General features: G+C 42.9%; 1 protein-coding gene across 3 annotated transcripts in view; it reads right to left on the bottom strand.

Annotated features, from left to right (window-relative positions):
• fbrsl1 (fibrosin-like 1) overlaps positions 1 to 20,735 on the bottom strand; it is a 283,649-nt gene that overhangs the window by 153,098 nt on the left and 109,816 nt on the right. For all 3 annotated transcript variants that reach the window (XM_053326197.1, XM_053326196.1, XM_053326195.1), the window contains exons 3-4: positions 9,903 to 10,004; positions 5,343 to 5,378 (exon numbers count right to left, since the gene is read on the bottom strand). In XM_053326197.1, coding sequence (XP_053182172.1) covers positions 5,343 to 5,378; positions 9,903 to 10,004 — 138 coding nt within the window. The remainder of the gene's footprint in view (positions 1 to 5,342; positions 5,379 to 9,902; positions 10,005 to 20,735) is intronic.

Raw genomic sequence — 20,735 nt, 5'->3', positions numbered from 1 at the left:
TGTGCAGAAAGCAGCAGGGCCCAGGATCTGAAGCTGGACCGCACACAGGGATAAACAAATAGGTTTTTCAAGGCGGACAGCCCTCATAGAGAGGCCCCTGACAGGCAGCGCCCCACCCCAAGGCCAGGACAATGTCAGGGCCCCAGCCCACTCCTGCTGGGCTCTTGGTTTCCTTCACTAATTTTCACCATGTGCAGAGCCGGTGGTATGGAGACACCTGCACACCCCACTGAAAAGTAAACAGAGGAAGAGACAGAGAGAGGCAGACAGAGTGAAATACAGAAAAGAGAATCACAGAGAGACCCACAGAAAGAAGAAGCCATGGCTTTCTGTTAATGCTCTGTGTGTTGCCATTAGTGATAGCCACAAAAAAATCTTGCTGCAAAAATTATTCTAAATATAAGATATAATTTATACTCAATTTCCTTTCAATCGCTGTGTTTAACATTTAATCCAGTGAATCTATGTCATTTTGTTAAATAAAGCGTGACGCTTTTAATGGCTTCTATTATAATTAAGTAACATAATCCTTGTATTCGATAAAGATCTTGTAAAAAGCCTCGTCACTCAGACAGGGGAGTGTATTTGCCACAATGTGGAGGTCGTGAATGCCAAATCAATTAAAACAAGGCTGTTTAAGAATGCACAAATGACTCTGAGATGGCTCTGTTTAGAGTGTAGACTCATTTAGCGTTAAATATGATTATGACAACCCGAGCAGGGGAAATGAAGGAACGGGTGTGTCTGAGAGCTCCGAGCACTCTCGCTTAACCCAAACACTCCGGCTAAGGTTTTACTCCCTGACATCGCAGAGATAAACCTTCCCAAAACAGACTAGTCAGATTATACTGTCACAGACAAAGCTCTATGCTTTTATCGTGCGTGAAAACATGAGCTGTGGCTTGGCCTTGGGTGGTTTTAAACGATGGGGGGTGGGAGACTGAATCACTTCATCTGAAAGGAAAGGGAGGTGTGTTGTCTTTTTCACTTAGCTAAAACGTCTCCTCCTCTATACAGTATATCCAGCCCAAGGGGTAGTGACAGGATGGGCAGATAGTTGCAGTGAGATTTTTTGACATTTTCTCTGTCTCTTGCAGCCCGTATCTCCCAGGAGCAGAGGGGGATGTTGGGTTCTTTATCAAGGAGCCCCTGAGAGGATGATAAATCGCCAGAGCCTGGGCCCATCTCCTGCTGGAACAACAAGCAGGTAGCAGCGCAGGAAACAAGGCACAGATATTGTCTCCCAAACACAGCCGAGGCTATAATGAAGCCTGCACAAAGCAGACAGGAGAGACTCTGCCTGATAAACAATTCCATATCCAGTCTTCCACAGAGAGCGAGATAGCGAGTCTCAGTCCTGCTGCTACATATCGCTACTGGACTCAACGGTCCAGAGATTAGCCCTCACCCCTGAATGGGGAATGAAGGGTAGGTGGGGGCAGCAGGTGGTGGGAAATGATTTCAGGTCCAGCAATGTCATCAACTGGAAAAACACGTGTTTAGAACAAATAACTGAAGGGAGGTCGCAGTTTCCCTACCAAGTGAAGTCAGTTTGTTGAGACAGAGCATGGATCTGTTATAATGCAGTTGATTATATATTAATAATGATTATATATGTGTGTATAATTGATCGCGTTTAAAGCAGTTATCAAATAAAATAATTATATATTAACAATTAAAACTATTAACACTGGTTTGCTATTAGTGTATACACACACACACACACACACACACACACACACACACACTCTCTCTCTCTGTGTTAGTTTCCTATTGTCTGACTGCTGAGTTCCTCTTTGCAAGAATAAGTCATTGGCCTGCATTTTTTGGCACATTTGAAAAAGACATTTTCCCCAAAAACAAATCCTAAAATATGTGAGTATTCAATCAATCAGCAAAACGTTTCTGCCACAAGAAGCTTAATAGTTCTAAATATGTGCATCAGCTTGCAGAAACTCATATCAATTTACTAGAAAGCACTACCAATACCAACATTTGGATTTAATTAGCATTCAGTTAGCAACTTTATACAGTAACTGTCACTTGTGATGAAATATTAGTTAGACATATTTTCTATGTTAGTTTTTTAAAGAAACAATAAAGTGAAGAACACGAGATGAAACAAAGTGTAATAGAATAATGAGGATACATGATGAAGGATACATGCTATGTTTCTGCAGAATCTGTGCTGAGTTATATTACATAGTATGTGCAGCATTTTTTCACTGATTAATTCAACTATAGCATACAATGTGTTCTCTATGTAAGCATTTCAACACAGCGTAAAGATATTTGCTGAGTCTAAAACACTCTGCTGGCTCCAATTTTCCCTTTTCATGAGTCTAGCACTAAAGCACCAAAGCTTCCTTTACATTCTTGTGTAAACCATTCAAATGAGGCCATTCAAGCCTGGCAGGCAACATAAGAAAGGAGACATATGGACGCATCAACGAGAAAAGGCGTTATCCCCCACAGAAGTAGAAAACAAACTGTCAGGAGAAATAGCCATTGCTACCTCTTAGTGCCTTGTGACAGATAACCAGCCTCCATCTACAAGCTTGATTTTTAGATTGTTTGTGGAGAGAAAGAGCAGTAGTTGGCGATCAGTGCCAGAGGCCAGCCAGCAGATAGCCACATCCGTGCTGTTGGCAGCTAGTGCTACTGCCTGCACCCTCTACGCCTGCCTCATTGAACCTCACAAACCCCCTCCCCACTTCACAAACAGTCCTCCACCCACACACCGTACATAGCCTCTCTCTTCCTCTTCCTCCAGCCATAACACTCTAACCAGCCCCTGGCCTTATCCTTGTCCTACTCCTCCTCCCATACTCATTCAGCCTCTGCCTGCAGTTCCTTGGAGGCTGCCGACCCCCCCCCCCCCCCCCTTCAAAACCATCATACTGTAAAGCCTAGAAGCACTTACAGATAAGGAGACCCCTGAAATCAAGCGGGCCCGGCAGCAGAGCAGATTGAGAGTCAGAGCTCAGCACCCAGGAGGTGCCCAGAGGCTACAAACGCTGCAGATAGCACCACTGGATAGCCAGAAAGGGGAGCCAGACAACATGAAACTTCCTGCCCTTGTTACTGGACTTCGCTTGCACAATGCCCCCGCCCCCACACCACCATGCCCCCTCTACATCCATTTCTGCCCTCTCCCTGTGACTCCCCCTTTCTCCTTTCAGATAAAGAGAAGGCCTCGTTCCCTGCCGACTCAAACTGACAGCTCGAGCCAAAGGGCTCCACACGCTTTTTTGGAAGGTCTTGTTTGTTTTCATCCATCTGTGAGCATGCAGCCGCTGGGGAATAGGAATGTGACATGTTCTATTAAAACAAAAATTTAAAAAAAGATTGCACAGAGATCAATGTCTTTTGAAGTTAAGCTTTGTTCAGCGCTTTAACTGCAGTCCTTTGAGGCAGATTAACGATGACAAACCATTTATAGTTGTTTTGTTTGTCTGGATGATTGCTTCCAAGCTGCAATAAGAACTGCCATATGCCACTCATCAGCTAAAAGTAGCACACTTTAAAGAATGTTCCTCTTACGAGTTCCCCTTTAAGCAAAGGACATAAAGGACGACCGCTGTCTCTATTACCCAGAGACTAGACACATCATTGAAACAATGGGAGGGGAAGAGCGCAAATTTACGGTTTGAAAACGCACTGGGGCAAGGCAACAGATGCTTTCAAGGGATAAAAATAGTTATGCTCTGACAATTTTTAAGAAGTGTATGTTTGAAAAGATTAGACTGATGGTTTTCAAGGCATCACTAAACATTCCTCTCAGGCACATTTACCTTGAAAAATACCCACAAAAAACATCTCACTGACTCCTTATAAGAGCCAATAATGTAATAACTGCCAATAATGTGATCATTTTTCCATCTGTAATGTAATAACTGCCAATAATGTAATACAATTTCTGAAACAATAACATAATAACTTTTTGTGCAAAATGTAATAAGTTATGAAATTATTGACTGATTATTACATTATTAGCTGGGTAAAAGTAGAGCAGATAATGTAATATACTTATATCACTATGTTTAACTTTTATTCATTATCAATTGTCAATCAATTGTCAGACGTCCGTAATACTTAATTCTATTGTTGATTCTTTCAAAGAGCTGCTCAAAAACCTGACCAACGCTGAGAAAACACACACACACACGCATGCATACGCACACACACATTTGTGCACGTGATGATGTTTTTCAGAATACTGTTCTGTGAGCTCACATTATGTGCATGCACCTGGTTTTTACAGTATGTGTGCAGGTTTTGAAACTAATTATGTAGACTCATTTGAAACTAGTCTACATAGTTAACGGAAAAATAGTGAGACTCTATTAAATGTCCCCAGCACTGTCAAATCTAGATTGAGAGATAACTCAATCATATTTGATAAGATTTCTGTTGATAGGTACTGACCTCCAGGCTCATTGACATTGTAGTGGATTCTGGAGGTTGATCATAGAATGAACTTTAGGGTGAGCTAGAGGGCCAGGCTCACCATATGTCCTCTGTAAATCATTTTCCCATGTCCCCTGCACATACTCAAAAAGCAGCATTCTATCCACACGAACTCTGAATGATCAAGGTCAAGATCTGCATTGTACATGTCATTGGTATTATCACATTGTCATACATAGAAAAGAATGATCCTATAGTCAGTCAGCCACAGTCAGATTTGTTAGATTCAATTAGAATGATGTCACAAATGTGTATATTCTCTTGCACTACATATATAAGAAATGTTAATCTATATGCATGTACCTCAACTTAATAAACTGTATTTATTCATTTTTTTATTATTTATTTATTACTTTATTGGCAGTAATTATAATAATGGCAGTTATAACATAATTGCCTGCTACACTCCTTTTAATGCACATGTCAGCCAACAAATCACCAGACATGTTTAACTGCTATGGCTCCTCATGAACGTGTAAATGCACATGCATTTCTGTCGCGGTGAGAAATTGTATTTATTGCATATATGGGCGGGCTTTTAAAAGGCTTTTAGGCATATTGTCGGTTATGTGAGCAAAAGGATCTTCCATTGACAGTCACCGGAGGAAGATATAAAACTCTGACAGCCAAATTGCAGCACCGGCAAATGGCTCTGATCGATGCCAATAAAACGAGGCTCTTTTCACCAAGGTAGCGCAGGACACCTTCCCACAATTTAATCAGTCAGTCAGCCAGAATTAATGTTCCTAATATCATGATTTCTCCATTACTCTATTTAACATAATTAAAATGTCGAGTGCCGGGGCCATAAAGCGGGTCGTTGGAGATTGTAATTCTGCCGTAAAGCTATGAAGCATGAAAATGTCACTTACCGAGTAGCCGCGGCCTGACAACGAGTGAGTGGAACTCTGTAGGGAGAGAGAGGAGAACAGGGATGACCTTTAAGGAGCGTTTCACTCGCTGACACAGACATGATGAAGCAGCGCCGCTTTAATATCAATATTCACGTTAACCTTTTACCCGCCCCGCCATGTACCCCACACCCGCTCACCACTCCCATACATTCTGGCCTCCACCACAGGGATAGCTGTGGTGGAGCTGCTCCCCCTCTAAACATAATCACGGCCTGCTGAGAGACTTAATTTGAACTGTCTTAGGAATACACTGTGAAACACCATGATTATTTGGTAAAACTATAATTAAAATTGTGCACAATAGTGATTTTAAAGGTACACTAGGCAAGATTTATTAGTTGGTGTTTGTAAACATAGATTTCGAAAGTTGGCCCCTCTTCCCCAGCAGCGAACTGTGAAGATAAAAGAGAGACAGAGAGAGAGACAGAGAGAGAGAGAGAGAGAGAGAGAGAGAGAGAGAGAGAGAGAGAGAGAGAGAGAGAGAGAGAGAGAGAGAGAGAGAGAGAGAGAGAAAGAGAGAGAGAGCAGTGGTGTTGGAGCTCCTGCACACACACACACACACACACACACACAGAGACACACACACACACACACACACACACACAATAATACAGGTGATGCGCAGCAGGTCAGGTCCATATTAAGTGTCAACACATATTTGTTTGAATTCACCTGCTTCTGTGGTGTCGAGAGTGCCGACTGACATTGACAGACACATGAGTGTGAATCCATCATTTGCATTAGTAGATAATATGATAAAACACACCTCGATACAGAAATTGTTGTTTTTTTGGATTAGGTAACCATCCAGATTCCCCGGTTGCTTAACATGTCATATCCTCTTATTCCATCTTATGATTTTCCATGTATTTGTTTTGCCATCAAAACAAACAGCAATGAATAAGAGTGGCATCAAGAAGGATTTCTGGACAAGCAAAATACTGTACATGCTTTACAGGAAACGTTATGTCATGTTCATCATTAAACATTTGACATTAAACATTTTGTGCTGCATTTTGTGTCTTTCTAAAAATGGTGACTGTCCAATGTTATATGTTCTGTTATATACGCCCCTTCTGTACTCAGGATAAATATCTCTTCATGGTTTTAGGGAGGTGATTTGGCCGATCAAGCTCCTCCTGCGTTTTCTAATGCAGTCCTCTAAATGCTGAACAAGAACAGGATGGAGACAGAAAAGGCTTGGTTTTGTTCTGTTCTCTGGCTCTGTCTGTCAGCGCCCAGCACGAATACCAATCTCCAAATCCCTCCCTCCACTTCCACTTTTCACTGCTTTTATTCCTCTGTCTAGATTGGCAATTTCTCCCCCCCTGGTCTCTGGAGGGGACTTTTCTGCTAGACCAATTTCATCCATAGTTCCACCTTCAATCCAAACGACCTCCCCCACACCTTCACCACGACTGCCTCCCTTGTTTTGCACCCTCCCAGTGCCCCTCATCCATTCTCCCACACCTGCTCTAGGCCTCAGCCCTCATCAACGCCTGTGTGCCCCTCTGATTCGCAGGACGACTCCTGTGGTGACGATTAGGGAGGAGTCCTGCCACGAACCGGAAAGCTGGCTCTGCGGGAATCAAAAGGCTATTCCCTGCTCTGCTCAGCCTCTCTGCTCCCTTCACTTTCACCACCAAGGAGGAGGCCAAAGAAGAGGGGAGGAAGATCTGCACAGAAGGCAAGAATTTGTGGACACAAAAGGGCCAAAAGTGTGTTCAAGGGGGGAATGTGGTCTGTTGTCTATGTGTGTCTGTGTGTGTGTGTGCACATTGTGAGTATATGCATGTGTTTGTGAGTGCATATGTGCATAGGTGGTGGGAGGCCAAGGCCATTTGGAATTAGCCTTACTATGTAGAGTTCATTCAACTTGGAGCATTCTGAGTAAAAAGAGAGGCTTATTTAAATGATAATGAGGGACAATCCATTGGATTTAGTGCTGGTGAAGGGAGGAATAGAGGGGAGGGAAAGGGGGGATCCATTAAAACGCCAGCGGTTCATAAGCCATAGGGTCGGCATACAGCTAAACACTCTCTCTTAAAAGCCATTATACATGGCTCTCAATGGATTTCTGCAGCGCTTAGGACTTCAAAAGGATTTAAGAACCCGCCCCAGAGAGGGAGTGTGGGGGAGGGAGGTAGGACGAGCGTGTGTGTTTGTGTGTGCATGTGTGTGCATGTGTGTGTGTGTCTGTGTGGTGATTATGGTGGTTGGTGGCGAGAGGGATGGGGCGGATGCTGGCGGCATTTAAGGGTTAACTAAACAGCTCCGGAGAAGAGAAATGTTGCTAAATCCACCCCCTAATCCTCTCCCCATTTCCATGCCCCCTCCTCCACTCTCCTTACTTAAAAAAAAAAAAAAAAAGAGAGAGAGAGAGAGAGAGAAAACAAGTAAAAAGAAAAACATGGCGACAACAGGGGAGGGTCCAGTCCATCTTTTTCCCAACCCAGACTATTGGTTTTTGTCGTCGAAGGGAGAGGCGGGCCTGTTGGAGCATGATGGGGCTGGGGATGCAAGCATCTATGGCCTCTGTGGCAGGGAAATCAGGTAGGTGGGTGGATTTGGGTACATGTGGGTGGGTGTGGGTGGATACGGGGGTGGGGGGGGGGTGGAGGTGGTAGAGACCCTGACAGCACAACTGCCGCCCTCTCCTCTGCAGGACCCAGATGCAGTGGAACCCACCCCCTCCCACCACCTCACATTTCCCTAATCCCTGTGTGGCTTAGTGCCGGGGCACCGCTGCACCACAGGCACAATTACCTAGTCAAAATAAACAGATAAAGACCCAACCATGGCAATGAACAAACAGCATCCCCTGCATTTTTTTTTTTTTTACCCCCTGCTCCCAAATTGATGCATGACTGTTTTTACAGGCAGGCAGGCGGATGCGTCCGCATGTCGCATTCGTCTCTATTTCCTTTGGCGGTAAGACAAGAGAAATCCATTTTACTCGTTGCCGCCGCGGCATCATTAGTTAAGAGCTCCTAAAGCTGGGGAGCCACTTTGATGTGGTGGAGCATGTTTTACGAAAATTAGTAGAGCTCTCGGTGCGGTGGCGGAGATTTCATGGAGCTGAAAAAATTTGAAATGTAGGGGAAGACGGTGACACGGTGTTGGAAAAGAATCTTGCTGTGTGTTCCATGGCCTTCACTTAGTGGAAAACAAGAGCCAGCTGAGAGACAGACAGACAGACAGACAGACAGATAGAGAAATAGCAAGACATGCAGAGGGAGTGAGATGGATAGATATGGGTGGCATGGCTACAACGATCAGTGTCTGTGCGCCATTTATTTGGCTGAAGATTAGAGAGACATGCCACATCTAACACCGTCGGCGATTACAGCACGCAATTTTCAACAGTACCCTCCCTCACCAACACCACCTCCACCACTTCCACCCTCACTCTACCCCCCAACCCCCCCCCACCTCATCCGTGGCCCCCCTCCTTCTCATTCTTGTCGTATATCCCTGTCAGAGCTGTCAACTGGCGTCGGTCTTTTATCTGACAAGCACGCCTCTTCCTCCTGACTTTTTCATTAAAAGACATCCTTTTACACAAATTCAAGAGAAATAGTGCGAAGGGGAAGAGGGGGGAGTGTGCACGAGAGAAACAGAGCAGCGAAGCTTAGAGAAAAAAAAGGATAGAGATGGGTAAAATTAGGCTGGGTGATTTTTTTTATTTTTTCATATCAGGGTGGGTTTTCAATTGCAATGCTGAAAAGCTTAAAACAATGTATTTAATAAGTTCATTAAAATCTTTTTCTTTCCATCATTTTACCCCTGCTGGAAAAGGAAGCCTGCATATTTTTTCTCCCCCCTTCTTTCTTTCTCTCTCTCTCTCTCTCTCCTCCTGCTGCTTTCGTCAGCTAAATGAACAGCCTGATTGAATTTAGTTAGGTTTGGGAGGCCTGCTTGACAGGCATTAGTTAGGAAGCATATTTCTACATTCATTTAAAATGAGCCGCTTGGGATTTTGCATAAATTCTCATTACTTTCCCTGTATCTAAATTGCATTATTTCATCCCTTACGCTGAACCAATGCCTGGCCTCCATTTTCCTTTGCCACCTACTCATCCTCTAAATGGGCTGGCATATGGATGCCGGCGCAGGGATAATTGGAACAGTATTTTTAACTCATTCCATTCTGGGGTCGGTGAGGTCATCCCGCACCTGGCTGAACTGCGTTAGGTCATGTCTACGTTTAACTGTGCCATGCTTTAAATAATACCAGACCAACTAGGTGATGCTGTGTGACCGGCCTAATCATTCCTGTCCATGAGCTGCCAGCCAACTAGTTTTTTTCCCAATGCACAGGGGATTTATGAGGTGAGAGCTGGAAACAGCAGGAGCTACTGCACCAGCTGCCCTCTGATCCCAGTCTCAATGTTGCTGTCGTCTACCCACTCTCTTTGCCCCACCTCAGAGGTCCCCTGCCTTGGCCTCTGAAAGTGGATAGCGTGGCTCTCTGTAGGAGGTCTGTGAGAAAGGGAAATGTCTCGTCCGAGGTCTCACCTCACTGAGCTGCTCCTTGGAGTTGCTCCTGTGCGGTCGGCTGAGCTCCTGCACCGTTTCATCCTCGCTGACTTTGACTGGACGTAGCGCCAAAGGTTTGATCTGCAGTGGACACAAAAAAACAGGATGTCTTTGTCGTGCTCTTACCTCATTTCAAACTGCTACATCTACAACTAAGGAATATATCACGAGACGCAGTGATTTGTGGTGACTACACTATGTGCTAGAAGCTCCAATATCACTGTAAATCCCTGCAGAGTGGTTTATTACTTTCATAAATTTGCAAAAAAGAATAACATTGTTATTAGAAGACCATGCCAGTGTTGGTTTGCCAGTTTAATACCAATGCACTTTAAATGACCAAAAACCAAATGTTTGCCAAAATCATGTAGATTTGTATACATGTACACAGGTGTAACCCTAACCCTGTATATATACACATTCAGATGTAACAATAGTACATTTGCAGGAAAATATATTACTATTATCCACCTGAGAATGTTTTTTTACACAACATTCAGTAGCATATATCTAATTATTAATACATGAGGAGCCATTAAACACATCCATAGGAAATTAAAAAATATGTTTTTGACTCATTTGTGCTGGATGTTTGTTGTTTACCACCAGCACATGAATGCACTGCTATGCAATAAGATGTTACCCTAATGAATCTTTAATAAAACTGAGCACTATGTCCATTGTGGTGCATTATATTGATTGATTTCATCCCTTGTTGAATGTATAGAAATCTATGTGGCTGCCCGGAATCCCCACAGTGGTAATGCAGAAACCCTAACCCTAAACCCAAGTACAATAACACCTACTTACTAATCATTAAACAGTATAAATGTGGCTAATATTAATGAGCTATAATTTAATAATTGTATGATATGTTGATATTTGAATGATTAAATATTGTTTAATTCGATGAAATAAAGCTTAGAACTTATAAGTAATAATAAACTACTTGGTTTCTTCTCAAAACAAGAGCAGAGCTTTTTGGATTGTACATTGATATTTATATGACGTCTCACACATTCTTGGGTTTGAGTTTGAATCATCAATAGGACAAAAATGTTTTAACCTGGGGACACAAAGTTAAGTTACAGATGCCATCTTATTTCCTGCTGTTCTGTGATCTGTAAACACAGCCACAAGTTGGGCAGCTATGCATAACAATACAGCATAATAACAATGGCTTCAACTGACTTTCAATGGGTCCTTGTACTCCTAACCTGAGGGAAACACAAAGTCGGTGTGTGGCCTCACAGCTCAGTGTCAGTTTGTGCTTTGGTTAAATGCAAAGCAGAACTGGCTGTAGCCAAAACACCTGCAACACTAAACCTCAACCCACTGCGGCTAGTGATACCATCCTACAACAATAACACAGCATCAATACTGTAGTAAATCCAGCTGTGATTCACTATTATAGTACAAACTCCACCATGAATTCCGTTGCATCTTTTGTGGGTTGTGTAGAATTTGACCAATTTGAAGGAATTACTCCTCTAATTAGTATTATCCAGCTCTGGTATGATGGAGGTTCCTTCCTGTTCCATGTTTTGCACATGCAATAATAATAACATTTGCCTATATGCAACAAACAGATTAAAGCTTTGTTTATATTTGTATGAGACACCGTGGAGCAGGCCTCCATAGATGTGCATGAGCTACTGGCATGCACAAAAGCGGTTATGCTCAACGTGTTATTGGTTGCAGTATTCTCCCAAATGCCAGGATACGTTCAAACAAAATATTCTAATTGAGTGTAACCCTTGTTTAACTCAAGCATCACGCTACAATCCTGTAGCTACAAGTTTGTATTGTGTGCTTGCTTTAACCTCAGCCTACATACAGTTTAAAAAAAGAATATAATTGCTGCAAAGGTAGAATCAGTAAAAAGTCTGGATCCACTGCTGGATTCTCTCTAGAGAATCCACATCCACTCTATTTCTCTTAGTTCATTCACATTCATTCCATATACAAGGCCAAAGGAAACTCCTTGAGGTCAGTAAAACAAAAGAAAACAAGAAAACATGTAGCTGAATTGTGAACAGACAAGACAAAACAACTATACACACTTTCACCTTCACCGAGGCATTTTACAGAATGCTTTCATTTTCATTTTATATCTGCTGTTTTATGGTCAAATGAATAGAAAATTTTCAAATACTAAATATCAGTTGTCGGCAGCTTAAATGTACAAATGTCAGTAGCTGCATCCAGCCACCCACGTCATGGTAACCCTAATGCCAACATGGATGGCTTGTTTTATTACAGCCCATCCAGACCCACCACTTGGCATGCCTCCAAATTCCCAGCCAGATGGGAGGTTGGCGAGCTCGGCAAGAAAGACTCTGTGCTGGTGCAGCACCAACCAATCACAAAGTCCCGTGCTGCTTCCCCACCTTGGAGTACAGTGGCGATGGCCGCGGGGTGTAATCCATTTGACTAGCAGTTTGCGTGTAGCAGCTCCCCTGGTGGCACTCGCCTTGGCTGGCCCCGGTCTCCTGATCTCCACTGTAATTTAAGCAGATCACTGCTACAATTAACCTTTCCCAGTAAATATCAATTATGGCCCCCGGCTGGGCTAGAATTAAAAGGGTCATCAGCTAATCTGACAGGTCCTGTACGCTACCACCTGGCTGGGAGAAAGGGAGGGAGGCATGGCGGCAGAGAGAGAGTGTTTGTCTACCCTTGTGCCCACCAGCTCACATGCCAAGTAGACACAATTCCTTTTTAATTACCCTGCTGCCGCCAGGGCAAGCATGCTGATTGGCCAAGGGGCATTAGCAGCACGCTGAGGTCAACACTGACAGGACGGGGGTGTTGCGGGGTGAGTGTGGCGGAGTAGAGGAGGGAGCTGCCACCAAGCAATCAGGGTGTAGAGATGGAAGGAAGAGAAACCTGGCAGGGCCTAATCAGGTTTGACTTCCACCTCTCCCCGCTTCTCCCTCTGCCTCTCTCGCTCTCTCTCTCTCTCTCTCTCTCTCTCTCTCTCTCGACTACCTGTCAGCCTAATCACTCCTTGAATCTCAAAATAGATGGTGGCCTTTTTGATTTCCTTCTCTTGAGGAAAGCACAAAGAGAGCAATCCTCGTTGGCAGGCAGGCAGGGAGTTAGAGACAGAGCGTCAGGGTACAGTCGGCGTCACGTCGCCATCAAGTGCAGCTGTTGATTACTTTGTTTACCCAGCATCAGTGTTGCTGACAAATTCCTGAAGGCGCACAAAGTGTTTCCATCTCCTCTGGGGCCTGCCGCTACATTACCCAGTCAGCAATCAACTTAGCTATTGATCAGAGCACAGCGTCTAATTAGCCACCTAGGTTAATGATGCAGCGTGCAACGACCGTTACCCGAGCCGCTGTTCAACGGGACAGGAGAGCAATTGATCTAGGCAGGAATTCACCAACTCTTACAAAAGACTGGCAACCCTGACTGCCTGTGATTAAGGCAGGGACTAATTTCCTGTCTGGGGAGGTGTTTAATTGGCCCTAAGCTCCCAACTGTACAGCTTTCATGTGTTGTTTTTGTATTTTTTTTGTCTACTCATTAATGTTAAAGGACAAGTTAGTGAGCTTGAGGGTGGGGCTAATCTCTACCGAGATGTGATTGGTTAGAAGTGGTGACACCGTTCAAGGTCATAATGCCTTTCTACTACGCTCGAGGTAATGCCTTTGAAATGTACTTTGGGAAGTCCTGGGGGAGCAGTTCTTGGCCACCTGGCTGTTTTAGGGCGCTATATAGTTTTTGTTTTCTTTTTGTTTGAATTAAGTTTACTTTGGAAGTTTTACTCATGCGGTATTGGTAATAAGGATGAAGCAACACGTGAAAATGGTTAATCTGTGTGTGTGTGTGGGGGGGGGGGGGGGGTAGTTTGCCTAAAGAAAACAGATAGAAGATACATAGAAAAAAAACATAGCCAAGTAAGGGCCTGTGTTTTACATGAATAATGTACTGGAAATTAGCTCCATTAGTCTCGGTATTGAACATGTCTGCAGTCCCTCTCTAGAGGCTGCCGCTCTGTGCTCTTTAATTATCTTCAAAGGGCCCTCCAGCATCTTAATTTCCCCCCAAGTTGAGTAGTGCCGACTTGGGTCTGCTCATTTATACTACTCTAACCCTGGGTGAAGTCACATAGCCCCCCTGCTTAGAAAGGGCTAGTCAAGCCATTGACAGAGACAGTAGTGGTTCATGCTAGGCTTGGCTAACTTTCCTTTCCCCTTCACTCTTCCTTACTCTCCTTGCAGTGTCGATCAATCTCCAGCCTGTCAGCAGGGAGCTGGCTAGAGGCTGTTGGGTGATGCTTTGTTGTCCTGCTCCTTTGATCCTTCCTCCTCCTTCACCTTGCAGGAGTTTCGAAGGGGCGGGGGGTGTGGGGGTCATTGGATGGCTGCGCGGTCTCCCACCTTTTCCCTCCCCGAATAAAAGAAGCTGTTAGTCCTGACCTCGCTTTTCCTCTCCCTGTTCCAGATCCTCTCACTCTGCCTCATTTCTCCCTAGCCTGCCGTCACCTGTCAACAGTGCTAAGGGAGGCTGTGCCTCAGCCTTGTCCCCACGTCAATCCTTATTACCCTTGGATCTTGGACCTTGCCCCCCACCCGCCCCTTCCTTTCTAGCTGCCTTGATGCTCTACTGCTCCGCACTACCACGCTCCATTCTGCTCTCTGGCTTCCCATGCACAGGGCGGGGAGGAGACGAGGGGCAATACAGGGAAGGGAGGGCTGAAGAGGACGGATACAGATCCTTCCTCTAATTTGTTCTGAAAAGTGTCCTGCGCAAAGGACCCTCACCCCCATTAACCCAGCGACAGGCTGCTACCGCTGTTCAGGGAGGCATCGGCGGTGTGTGTATGTATGTGTGTGTGTGTATGTGAGGGGGCCCAGTGGTGTGGCGGGCGGAGGCACCTCGGTGCTCAGTGCCGGGCTCCGGCACCGGCTCAATCTATCGGCTCATTATCCCCCCCGCCCAGGCTGGGGTGCAGACAAGTGCACTTTAGGGCCACAGGCCAAATTGATTCATCTGCCTTCATTTTCTTCAGGCTCAGAAGTGGCAGCTGCTCAGAGGCAGGGGGAAGGAGCTATAAGATGGTGAGAGACAGAGATGGGAGAGAGGGAAGGAGAGACAGAGAGAATCGGGGATAGTGTGAGATGAAGGGGGGAGGCATCAAGAGAAATAGGTGTTTCTGGCTTTGTTCCTCATCCATGTCTCATTTCACTTTTCCTCCTCCTTCCCCCTCTTTTCCCTCTCTCTCTTTCTCTCACTTTACAGCACCACCAACACCTCCCTCCCTTGAAATCGCTATCAAGACATGCACTCACTCCCCCACCAAGTCCCAAGTTGGAAATTAGCCCAAGGACAAGCGAGTGGATTTACTACAGGGAGAGCAAATGGATTTTTGCTTTTATTTTGACGAGTCCCAGTGTATCCATTACGCCTTTTAATCATACATTATTCATAGAGCTCGCCTTATAATAAATGACCACATAAAAAGGGGTACACATATTATACAAGGCCTAAAATGCCCCTATAACTCTCTCTCCTAGTGCACTCAGAACTACATCACATTTGTAAGCTGGTTCACAAATATGAGGCTGTGAAATCGCAGCAAGATGGCGTTTCTATTCCGAGCAATGGCACCAGGACATGACAAGAGTCAGCATAATAAAAGCAACACTTGAGTACAAATGATGTACAGAGCAAACAAATTAGAAGGCGGGATGTAATGTCCTGTGCACAAAAGTGTGATGTAGAAAGCTGAACAGTGTAACATTAACTGGGGTGGCCACTGCGACCGCCCAACACTGTAACAAAGCAGTCATCCTGAAAGTGAAGCCGCCTCCTCGGCCTGATTCCCAGCCAAGAGGGACCTCAGGAGAGTCTGAATGTCCCGCAGGGCCCCGTCTGGAACAGATGAACTGGGGAAAGAAGCACTCCCTACGGGCCCCAGGTCTCTCCAATCACTCTCACCATATGCCTCCTGGGGGAGTGAGGGAACAAGGCAAGAGAGGAGTAAGAGGGATGGGGGGGGGGGTGCACCTGCTCCCAAATACGAACCCATCCCTCAGCACCTGTCCCGGGGGGTCCACTGACAACCACAACTGACAGAAACACACACACACACACACACACACACACACACACACACACAAACAGACTCACCTCACCTGTCAGCCAGGACCATAGGAACTGTATCTGCCCTACGCTGATAAGCACGAGGCCTTACAGCAGTAACACCCCCGCCCCGTTGTCTCCCTCCCAACTCCCACTCCAAGGCAAGCGTTTCTCAAAGCTACCAACAACAATTAGACCAATGATGTCAAAATGCTAATGATGTTATTGGAAGGAGAGCAAGGGAGCGATGCAGTGGATCTGCGTTTTGCTCTTCCTGGTTGAAACTCGACATTATGCAGATCTTCTTTCTCTCTTGTTGCTTTGCAAGAAATGTGCAGCTTTGATTTTTGTGCACACTATTAAAGCACTGAAAGCAGTGAGTGTATTTTGCAAAAAGATTTATGCATGCTAACAAGGGAAATTCAAATGGTGTTCACTTTGAAGGTTGTATCTTTTTTTTTTTTTAACTCAACATGATTATTTGCAAGTCAAAGTTCACTTTGGCTTTCAAAAAAGAGGGCACATTCAAAGTCGCAGTAAAACAACATGAGGTTGTGGTACATGCCACTGCAAATGCCACATTTGCACTTAGTGGTCAGGAAAACCTTTTGGATAGTACAAGAGAATAATTTATTCATTCATTTTTGAGTGTGTGCTGTAGTAGCTCTCAATGTTGTAATTATACCTGCAAGAGTATTTCAATGGGGACGCATGCAAAATACTGTATATACTGTAGTATGTATAGTTTCACCCCTGCAGAAAATGGTAACCTTAAAAGTTAATTTGAATATGTGGCATAAAAACTAATCATTCTACTTGATAATTTGTGAAAGCCTTTCAGAACAAAAGCTTTTCTAATTAATATTGTTAACACACAACTTGGCATCCTGTATCAATATCCACATCACAAAGAAGTGCCACTGATGTTCACTATAACACTATTCATAAATGCTGTTGTAGAATAACAAGTAATGGAATGCTTATTAGAAATCAGGTAAAAAATAGTTATGATTGTTGGTCATTGTGAAATATTTCCATCAAATAAAAGGCCATAGACTCTTTCGAGAAACAGCAAGGCATTAACACTGATATGTTGGTTTTTTTTCTTGTGACAGAAGCAATATTTTAACCAAATTACTGATTCTATCTTTCAGATGTCTGAAAGTGTGAGATAAAATTTGCCTCCTACACGCAGGTCAAAGTGTAACACCGTGACCATAACAACTGTAGGTATGCAGCATCAATCACAAGATTCGGCAACAGTTTCATGTGGAAAGGATTTATCAGTTATGACTCTCAACTCCATAACCCTCAAATGGACAGAGATAAGGCTGGCGTAAACACTCTTATCAGCTGATAAAAGTCTGTTGGTGGGACAGATCAGCGGTCCAGACAGATGTCGCAATGACAGAATGTCTGACTACACATAGATTTGCACAATCTGAACTCACAAGTTGGCTAAATACCAAAAAAAAATACTGATCTCTATAAATAATAAACAAATCCAAATGTATGTAATGTGATACAGAAAGTCATAGGTTCATTACAAAACAACAACATCATAATTATTTTTAATCAGACAGTTTATAGGCTTCAATCAATACAACAATGGATTCTAGCACTAGTATCAAATCCAATTTTATAATACTTCACACATCAGTGTAAGTGATTATTAATTTGTTTCTTATGTATCACTTTGGCTCTAACAATTTACATTTTTACACCACCAATTACTTTTATCATTGACCAGTGTGTACCACTGATGGGTGTACTAGAGGCTCCAGTTCTGCTCAACTGCTGTAACGCCATTAATTATCTTTTAACACTTGAAAATGATCTTATTAGCAGTCGAAAAAATTACATTTTTGGAAGTGCAACATTCACACTCTCTCCTACGACTACACTTGATAACTTTGTCACCCTCACACGTACTTTAAGAAATGTTTAATTTCCTCTAATGTAATCTGAAATAATTATCAGCTGAAGCCAACGTACATGCTGCAAAAAGGCCCCTTTTAACAAGTCCACCAAACACACACACACACACACACACACACCGTAAAACTAGCTATCATTCACCGCGACATAATTAAAACACTGAAGATGAGATTGTGGGGTAAAGGAAATGAGCAAGTGATTAAAAAATGCGAGATGAAGAACAGTCTGAAACTTCCAATCTGTCTAACTTTAGACCGTGTTCTTTAATCAAGTCAGGAAATGGCTCTTTAATGGAATGTCTGAGTAAAATCGTGCAGTGTTTCCTAATCAATATGTTATTGCCTTAGTGCTGACCAATGAGCAATCGATGAATGACCAAGAGTAACTAAACTCAAGATTTAGACAAGTGTGGTGACTTTTTCCTTTTTTTTATATTTTATTTTATTTGGAAAAGGTAGTGTATTTCTCCTTTTGCAGACCAAGGACAACATAGCAAAGAGGTCTGTCATAAATTGTGTTCTCCTTGATTATTTTGCCTTGCATACACTATATTTTCATGTCAATGTCAGTCAGCTACACTCCTACACACCTGCCTCGTCTCTTTTATTCACACTGCACAGAAAATAATATTCAACTAAAAACTGGCTCTGTGACATTTATGCCCATTTTTTAAATGATGGACGTGATATGGTGTCTGTGTAATTCATCCTGTTGTCTATAAAAAGCCTTTATAGTAAAGCACACATCTTAATTAGATTCCACTTGCAGGTAAGATTGCAATTATATCAGTGGTAGCAGCTGTTCCACTAGTATTTCACTTTAGATTTCACCATTTCCATTTGTCTATTACAATGCATGTCCAACATATAGTCAGTTTATAAAGGCTTTGAAATCTGCCACAGTTAAAAATATTCAGTGATGTATTTCACACTTCTACCAACATACAGAGCACTTTATTTTGAATATAAATGACAAATGTAAATGACAGAACTGTTTAATTAGCATTAGAATTAGACTGTTGAAGGATCTCTTCTGTACCTCCCAATATTATTTGGGTGTTAAAAAATGCAAATAATATTAGAGGAAGTTATATTTTTTTCTTGATAAGGATTTAATTGATTTAGTTATTAAAACATTGTGAAGATGTGTACTGAGTGGGATTTTTTTAATTAAAAATTTCTGGTTGAAACTGATCTAAAACATACATTTGCCAGTTTGATAGAGTATGCAGATGCCAATATATCTGTGATACACTAGCATTGATTGATAATTGATCGGTCATGCCAGTCATATCCACCAGGCTCTATTTAGCATGAGTAACAATAGCAAACACAGCTGATGAGAAATGTACCAACCAAAGCCATTAGCAACTCAAACCTCACTGTATATAAGTTAACTTTTAGCTCACTAAAAAAGTAAAAACTTATTGCTTCTATTGTATAATGATGCCATGGACTAAATTGTGTTTTCCAGGTTGGCAGGAAAATAATTCTAGGGATTTCTTTGAATCTATGTTAAGTTTTCTTTTCTAGCATAGACCAGTACTATTTTAAAATATTCTATATACGTACAATCTTCCATGTTAGGGACAGCTTTGATCCAAAAATATTTGTATCAGCCTTCGAGACACCCCTATTGATTGAACTTTACACTGTAGTACTGCATGCTAGAGCTAATATGTAAGACTTAGTGAGGAGCTGAGGCATGTCATCAGACGAGAGAGGAAAGAGACAGAATGAGGGAGTTTTTCAGAGAGGGAGAGAGAGAGAGAGATGAGGTCTAGGCGAAGAGTCAGGAGGTAGTTTGCAGTCAGAGAGTGAGAGAGAGAGAGACCAGGAGAGACAGCCAGAGTGCTCTGGGCTTTTTAATAGGAGGCAGATGCAACACATGTAATGAATCAGCTTCGGCTCGACGCGGATTCCCTCTGATGTCTGAGTACTCGTCCTGCCCTTGGAAAACTTCTGGGACGTTATCTCATGCCTGCACAGCACACACTGCCAGTGAATTTTAGAGGAAGTGTTATGTGTTGGAGGGGATGGGGAGGTAGGAGAGTTGAAGTGTGTGTATGTGTACTGGCACACTCACACGCATTGATTTGTGTGTGTGTGCGTATGTGCTGGAATATTTCAACGTACATAAATGCTGTATGTGTTAAAATACATTATGCATTTCTGTGTGCATTTATATATGATTAAATGCTTAAATGTATCTGTTCATGTAATATAATGTGTAAATCTCTATGTTAATGTATGCTGAACTTCTCTATATTTTCAACACAGACTGTAAAAACCTGAATCCATGTTCCTTTAGTACAGTTGATGGATCAATGTAATGTTAACATGCAGGCTGGCACTGCTCACATGAAAAGCATTTTTTCCTTTATGCCAACTATAGCAACACTAGTGATCCTCTGGTGCTGTTATAATCAATACAGAGTGGTAAACAAAACTGACAAATGGATGAAAAATCCATACATTTGTAACTATGAAAAAGCTTCAGCATACAGCTTCACATATGCAAATATATTTACACATTTTTATAGCATTTTTTTCTTGCCATAATTTAATGTCTTTACAGGCACATGTGGAATTACTAACATTAATGATGGTTTTGTTTAGATCTAGTTAGCCAGCATGCCTTGGGGGCTGCACCAGCACACTTGAATAATATGCACTTATTACAAATGTTATTAGTCACACCTGTGTTTGAAAAGTCAGTATGTCCTTAGTGAAAAAGATATCATGTCAGACTTTACTCAACTCACCTATGGTGTATTTT

The sequence above is a fragment of the Scomber japonicus genome, chromosome 9, assembly GCF_027409825.1.
Source record: "Scomber japonicus isolate fScoJap1 chromosome 9, fScoJap1.pri, whole genome shotgun sequence".
Lineage (NCBI taxonomy): Eukaryota > Metazoa > Chordata > Actinopteri > Scombriformes > Scombridae > Scomber > Scomber japonicus.
Note: the sequence above shows the minus strand (reverse complement) of the source record. Positions and strands in the feature narration are given on the sequence as shown.